Source organism: Teleopsis dalmanni, chromosome 2, assembly GCF_002237135.1.
Source record: "Teleopsis dalmanni isolate 2A chromosome 2, ASM223713v2, whole genome shotgun sequence".
Lineage (NCBI taxonomy): Eukaryota > Metazoa > Arthropoda > Insecta > Diptera > Diopsidae > Teleopsis > Teleopsis dalmanni.
The window spans coordinates 204,621,264-204,629,486 of NC_051847.1; the positions used below are offsets into that span (position 1 = coordinate 204,621,264).

Here is an 8,223-nt window from a genome sequence, read left to right on the forward strand (position 1 = left end):
TTATAACAGTTATGTGTGTATGTCAATTGTTGTTCTTAAGCATGTAAATTTTAATTCTCTTATATTAAAACAGTTGCGTATATTAAAGTATGTAAATATTAATTATTTATTATGTACGTAGTTTTAGTGGCAATCCAATCAGTTCATTTTATCGAGTACAAATTAACAAATTTTCATTATTCTAACAATTAAGTTTTAAAAAACTCTCCTATTCAGCATATCGAAACGCCAGAAAAACGCATTTCATTTCGCGTTAAGCAGTTCATTTCAGATATAATTTTTATATATCATATATTTGACGAAACAACTTCAGTATTATAGAAATTGCTTTACTTTTCATAGATTTTATCACAAAAATGAAAGATTCTTATATGTTTAGTTTAGTTATTGGATAAAATATTAAATGGGACGTTTCGTTATTATGAATGCGATTACAAGCTTTTATTTTTATAGTTTCGATTTTTGTTTTTTATAAAATCTTTATTTTATTTATGTTTTTCTTACACATATCAATTTTATATCCTTTTTACATTTTCCTACTAAACAAAACTTCAATTTGTTTGTAACAAATTTACTCTATCATTCTTAAACTTTTTAACTATAATAATTATTTTGTTTTTAATGTTTTACATACTTTTGTTTGTATATATATTTAAGCTAATTACAATTGGAATTTTTTATTTTATAGTTTGGGCATTAATCATTTTAAATGATTTAACATTGAAATCTCTTGTTTTCTATGCTTTTACCCTTAAATATTTACTGAATATTTTTATTAACTTCGATATCTAACGTTAACTTTTTGTTTATTCATTTGCGTTCGAAGTTTCTCTTTTAGTCAGATTCTTTTGATAATTATAAAAATTAATTTTATCGAACTATATTACCGTACCGCCGGGAGGCGCTGTTTGACTGGGTGACAAATGCTGTGGTATATTCTATATAGACATGTAAAAAGAAATCAATTAATACAAAAAAAAAAATATTTAATTGAAATAAACTTCACACTTACCGAAGCATAACCGGGTCGCGCCCATGTATAGATGATACCATCCTGACAAGCCGTAAGAAAGCAATCTTCACGAAATATAAGCGCAGTTAATCGTTCATGTGCTATCTTTTTGGAAACAAGTGGTTCCAATAAAGGACATTCATCAAAACGCGGACATGCAGGTGTACCAATTAATTTCATAGGATCATATGAGTTAACTATTCCTTGCGTAGCATTTGCTATAGACGTATTATGGGTATTCGTCGAAGATTTGCCAAGTTTTAGCGAACCAAAACTATGTGCTGTCACACTGTTTCCCATACTAGTATTGCTAGTATGTTCCAGCGTTGTAGAATTAGCAATACTATTACTGTTGCTATTATGCTGATGATGATTACTGCTATTACTGTTGTGATTGTAAGATTTGAGTAAACTCATAGTTTTACGATTATTGCGATGTGAGGATGACGAATGTGAGACATCTATGCCGGATGATTTCTTATCCGAACTACTAAGGAAACTAAAATTAGAAAGGCGCTGCGTTAGACTATTAAAAGATAATCCTGAATCGGATGATTTAGTGGAGCTGTTAGAAGTTTTGCTGTTATAACCCGATGTGCTGGTACTACTTTTAATTTGATTACCATCGATGGAATCAGATTTAGTGACGCTTATACAGTTCGGGAACTTAATAGTATTACCTGTACCTGTTGTTTTATTTGTAGTTGTATTCGATTTACCAATATTACTGGACGTGGGTTCTTCTGGAGGTGTGTTCGCATTAGACGAGTGTGAGGATATTGTACAATTCGCTGTGGAAAACTTACTAGAACTACTATTGCTATTTTCAGTCACTGCATTGTCCTTTGTTGGACTACTAGCATGTTGCGGTGGTGGGAAAGTTCCAGAAGTGTTGCCTACAGCTACTGGTCGTATAACTTTTATACCGTCTGCATCTACACCACCATTCATGTAACTTGTATCATTTAAATTAGCGCTATTAAGCCGTTGTCGTAAAGATAACGGATGCCTTAATACATCCTCCGTTATATCCCACAGACATATTTGTGTATCTTGGCTTACAGATCCTAAACGGTAGCTAATTGCTAATTTGTCTGGCGCTAACGCACTCGATGATGTGTCCGATCGAAACGATGCTGAATGTGGTCGCTGACGTACATGTGTTGGTGTTGAATTTTTTTCATTACTACTATAATCAAATCCGTTGCCAGATGAATCACCTGAAAACCGTGGATCACGACTACTCATAAAGTCATGTGGTTGATTTTCATCATCTGAAAAGTCACCACCATCCCAATTTGTATAGGAGGTTGTATAAGGATCAAACGCAACAACTGATACCCACGAGCGATGACCTTGACCACGTGCTACCACTCTTCGTTCATGTAATGACCAAACTGTGACTAAATCATCTTCTCCACCAACCACAATATACCGACCATCTGGCGACCAACAAACACATAAAAAACCACCAAAATACGAACGCGCAATTCCTAGTAGCTCCATAGTATCATAATGAAATACACGTAAAAAACCATCTTGAGAAACTATCGCTAAATTAGAACCGCATGGAGAGAAACAGAATTCGTTGATGCAACAATTATCTGTACTGAAGACCCATTTGTACAATGGATTACGCGTCGATTTTGATTTGCAGGTAAGTATTGTATATCCATCGCCCATTTTGAAAGGTTGATAGTTAGGAGCTGCAGCGGTACATGGTAGGTCCTCGTTGTATAAATACAAATTTCCTGACGCATGTGAAGCTAGAAATAAGTTGGGCGAGTTCGGTAACCACTTCAGACAAGTCACTTTGGTTTTGTCAATGAGACGCTTTAAGATAACATTTTGTGAATAAATTTTGTTAAGGTGATTATTTTCATATATACACTACCTCTTCGTTATATAATTTACGTAATTCTCGTGGACCCGGTTGTGGTGCAACCAATTGTATCTGGCCTGTGGTGAAACCAACTAATAACGGCGCACCCGTAGGTGTAGCAGAACATGCATTAAAATCGTGACAACTGGGATTGGTGCCTTTATAAAATTTTTTATCAATGGGTTTACCCATTTCACCCTGGTAAAGAGAAATATGATAAAGATAGGATTAATTACATGGAATTATGGAAGTGGGATATTATATTCTATGTAAATTATAAATAAATTTAATTGTACGCGTATGAACTGCATATAAAAATGTAGGGGATATTAAAGGTTCAAAGATTAAACCCAAATTTTCCTTTGATTTTTCCATATCACTTTGTTGCTGCTATCATTGATGTTTATGATGATCATCTTAATTATTATTGCGTAAGACTTTATTGCAATTTATAACATATTTTGTTGTCGCATTTTTTTATCTGCAATGTATCGCACAACAACAGTTATGAATGAATAATTCGTATATGACGTGAATATGTGACGGATTAATTAATGTCTTTATTAAAACAAATTACGAGTATATCAGTAGAAAAACGGAAAGAGACATTTATTGAAACAATACAATTTTGTTCACATCCAGGTTGCTCTATATTATCTATAATTGGAGATATGCACGTGGGGATTACGAAGTGTGCAATTCATTAACTTTGTTAATTGAATTTTGTTTAATTTAATAATTAAAAAAATAATTAGTGGTTTAAATATCAATGTGTGGCACATAACATTTTATATAATTAGATTTCGGTATTAGAAAAGCTACTTGCTACACTTCATCGCCTTGAATAGTTTTGGATATTGGAAAAGTCAATTCCAAGTAAAAGGTTGAATATGACTTATGATAACTAACATGTCTATATGTTGTTGCAATGGTAACATTTGCGTGTAGACGTCCTTATAATTGGATACATATTGTGTGAAGTATTAGCCTTAGTCTAGTATTCTTTGAATGCTTTCAAGCACCTTCTAGTTTATTCAATATGTTACTAAATTACATTTAAAGTAAGGTGTACTATTCTTAAAGCAAAAGCTTTCAAATACTATAAAAGTGCTATTGATTTTTAGATATTCATTTATTCTATAACATAGTTTATCTGACTACATAACAAAAGTTAATCATTAAAAAACATTAAGAACTGCAAGTATTTCAATCCTATTCATGATGGGTTTTAGAAATTTCGTCGACATTTGCACAGCTCTCTTATAATTCATGAAATCTAATATTTAAATAACACAGGCCGAAGAAGTAGATTAGGGGTGTCAAAATTAACCAGGTTCAATGTAATGTAATCTTACGATGTAATCTTACACAGGCCGAAGTGAGGTTAGGGGTATCAAAATTAACCAGGTTCAATGTAATGTAATCTTACGAACTATATTGATGGAGTCACAAATCAATTGGTCTCCAATTATTATGTACCGAGAAATTATTGAATAGTTGGACAACGTCATGTAAAGTAATCCTGCAATTGAGACATACATTGAGAATATATGTGTTTATGCGTCTATAAACAAGTAACAGATTAGCATGTGACTAGGTCTTGCTGTACATTGAAATCACGTGCTTCTAGGGACAGAAGCTTATTGATAACTTGAAAACAAAGTATCGAAGAAGAGGACACTTTTATAGTGCATGTACGTGGGTTAGGATAAGTGTGGGTGAACTGTGAGAAGAGAGTACTTATGTAAGCTGATGGAGGGACATGGGTGTGGGTAGGTGTTAATTAAAACTAGATTGAAACTAGATTAGAGAAGGATGCTGGTCACTTCGGTGAGACAGTATATTATATCCATAGTTCTCAAATTGTTATAAGATGTTTTGTTTCTTTGATATTGTCTTAATTGTAGAAGCTGTCGATATATTCATGATGCAAACACAGGGATTGATAGTTACACTGGAGAGGTCGGGTTCTACTGTTTTGTGGAGCAGTACATATTTATATGTTTCACATGCTAATATAAATATTGGAACTATTGTTGATTATTAACTTTGTACATACATTTTCAATGTCAGTTGTTAGTTTTTTGAACGTTCTATTAAAATATACACATTGTTAAAAGACAAGTATTAGAAGGTTCAAAAATATGTACATTTGTCTTGGAAATTTATAAAGTGGTTACTTAAATTTGTAGCTTAAAATACATTCCTCTTTGAATGTTCTAACTTCGGCAAAGAAAGGTTTAATTATTTAACTGTCGTTATGCAGAACTGCTATGTCCTCATAAAATTTCTGTAACAATAAATATAAAAATGTTCTAAAATTTATTAAAAATAAAACATGTACGGTTGAAACCTAAGATTATGTACAATATATTTATTTGGTTGCGGTGGATATTGGCCTCTAATAGTTATAATAATGATTTCATATTGCTTGACAACAATGTCAATGACTTCATATTTTTTTACGATAACTAATAAGCAGGGATTCACAAAAAGCGGTCTGTTCCTAGCCAGTGATGGTCACTGACATATAAGATGGAGTACAGTTTTCTTCTTATCCGCAGAATCAGAGGCATGACAAAATCCATTATAGGGAAGACACAGTCTCATAGCATGTTTGTTAAGCAGGTTATGCATTAGTTAAAGCAATTGGTGCCTAATCTTCAAATCTGACAGAAAGGTTTAGTTGTCCAATTTTGTTTAACTATACTTAGACGTTTTAATTTAATTGCTAGCTTGACCGTTGCAAGTGGGTTATCAATGTCTGAGAAATGAATGTCAGGGAGCAGAGTGAGTGCTTGTCTTGGCAAGTTCGTTTGCTATGCAGTTGTCCGAAAAGTTTCTGTCTCCAAATACCAATGTGAGCTAAAAATGACACTCATTGCTAATTCGTTAAGAGAAGGTTTTTTCGATTTGTTGAGTTTGTGATTGTAGCGCCTATGATATTTACATCGAGTATTTTTTAGGTTAAGATCCATTTTGTTGTGAAGCCGTCAGTGTAAATGTCTACTGTGTAACTTGCTACTTAAGTAATAATATATGTATGTAAAATTGGTCTCTTGTCATATACCTCATATATTTAACTCTTATTAAAGTGAGGAAGAGTTAAAAATATACAGTTATAGCAATTACCGACAAATATATCGAATACCAGATATCAGAAGTGAGTTAAGAATACTCATACTACAATGTTAGCGACAAAAGTTGTAGATACTTTATATTATCGAATACAGATATCAGAAGTGAGTTAGGTATACTCATACTACAACGTTAGGGACAAAATTTGTAGGTACTTTATATTATTTAACACAATATAAAATGTATCTGATGTATAATGATCTATATTAGCTCATATACTAACTTGATTTTCACGAACTAATTATCTAGACAAACTAAATTCTTTAAACCATCCTCTGATCTGTATAAAACAGGTTTCTTTTCAAATTTGAAATTTTTTACTTAAGTGTTTACGTAAATACTGACTTAGCTTAAAGAATATTTGTGACTTATTAAATATAACAAATTAAATTGCTAATTTGGATTTTTTTTTGTATTAATCTTACGTATACTACTCGTACATAGTATATGCAATAAATAATATAATAAGCAGACAAAAAAATAATAATTATGAAGTAATTAAGCTTAACAAAATTAGCAATGAAACAATTAAATAAGAAAGTCACAGTGCTAACGACAACTGTTGGTTTACGTATCCAAGTACATACGTATATATGATGTGTAAAGATATATAGTAGCATGTATATATTATCTAATTCTTAGCGAAATTTTAGAAGTGATCAAGTGTAATAATATGCACGAGGTAAGCTTTACGTACAAATTGTAAGATAAAATATAAATGCAAATAAGAAACTTTGGTAAACAAGTAAACTAAACATTTTTAGTTCTAAGAATTTGTAAAACAAAAATATTTTAAAAAATACAAGTACACTAATAGTACATAATATGTTCTACAAATTTAACATATATATATATATATCTATATATATATTGTATATACAATATATCAATTAAGCTAATATTGCTGTTGCATTTGTTTGTTTATTATTCAATTTGAGTGACTGTTTGCAACATCAATTCAACTATTTTGAATGCTGAGAAATTAATGAATGACGCTGATTGCTGTTTAGTTCAATTTCAGTAGCTTTGTTTGCTCATATCGACGAGGGTAGCGAAAGAGTTAAGAGCTTTGACAAATAAAAATGTATAACCTATTGAATAACAGCACATTTAATTTCGTATGATTTTATCATATAAACTATAATTCATTTATTGTAATAAAAAAATATGTAACGATATATTTAAGCTGCCCTTGTTTATTGTTGCCTTGTAATACATTTTATTTATTTATTTTTTGTAAGAACTGCAGATTCAGTTGCATGATTCTATTATAGTTTAGAGGGAGCTTGCCATTTAACTACAATTTTAACGGTACGAAACATATAATATAGTTGCCTATAGCCTATATACCAGATAAGATAAGCTTTGCAGGCTTTTGCAATGATTTTTATTTGAGTTAATATGTAAATAGCAAATGTTTGTTTATTTTAGTGGTGTGAAAGAAATATCAAATTAATAGATATAAACGTTGAGAACTACGTCAATGTGCATATTCACACAAATGATTATAAAAGACTTTAGCTCTTAATTTTAGTTAAGTGGATGTCATACACTTTTATAGTATTTGTAGTGATATACAGCAAACAATACTATGTGAACATGATTTGTTAATGTGTTCATTACACTTATGTGGTTCGAGTCAAATTGACTTCACACCTCCCTATGGGAATTATGAGCCAACAAATGAAGGAATTGTAATAAACCATGGTTTGATAAAACTAAATGTTTTAAATACTTTGCATATTCTTACAATGAGTTTCCTTTTGAATAGTGGAACATTATTACATTAAAAATATATACAAATAAATTTTATTTTTATACAAACATATATACAGAGCAACACAACATTTATAGTAAAGCCTTATACAGCAAAATATAAACTTTATATTTAAAATGAATAATAGCCATAATAAAAGCCTTTTATATTGTCATAAAAATTATATTTAATATATAAAACATTGTCTTTTAGTATATATTTTGTACAAATAAAAATAAATGGACCGAAATTGTCTAATTTGTACCCATTTTAACTTTAGAAACAAGTTTTATTTTGTTTTTTAATTAGAGCATTGTTGACTTTGCACAAAGTCAATTATTAATTGTCTATGTAAATTTGAAGACAAATTTATATTTGTATGTTGTATGAACGAACGAATTTCAACACAAATATTTTTAAAATTATATCAAGTTA

At 30.6% G+C, this 8,223-nt stretch overlaps 1 protein-coding gene across 1 annotated transcript in view; it reads right to left on the reverse strand.

Moving 5' to 3' along the window:
• Window positions 1–693: 693 nt before the first annotated feature.
• The window catches only part of LOC119680000 (WD repeat-containing protein 20), a 106,155-nt gene continuing 98,625 nt past the window's right edge, over window positions 694–8,223 (reverse strand). The window contains exons 2-4 of the mRNA XM_038092606.1: window positions 2,907–3,092; window positions 1,013–2,845; window positions 694–938 (exon numbers count right to left, since the gene is read on the reverse strand). Of these exons, the coding sequence (XP_037948534.1) occupies window positions 879–938; window positions 1,013–2,845; window positions 2,907–3,092 (2,079 nt within the window). The 3' untranslated portion in view covers window positions 694–878. The remainder of the gene's footprint in view (window positions 939–1,012; window positions 2,846–2,906; window positions 3,093–8,223) is intronic.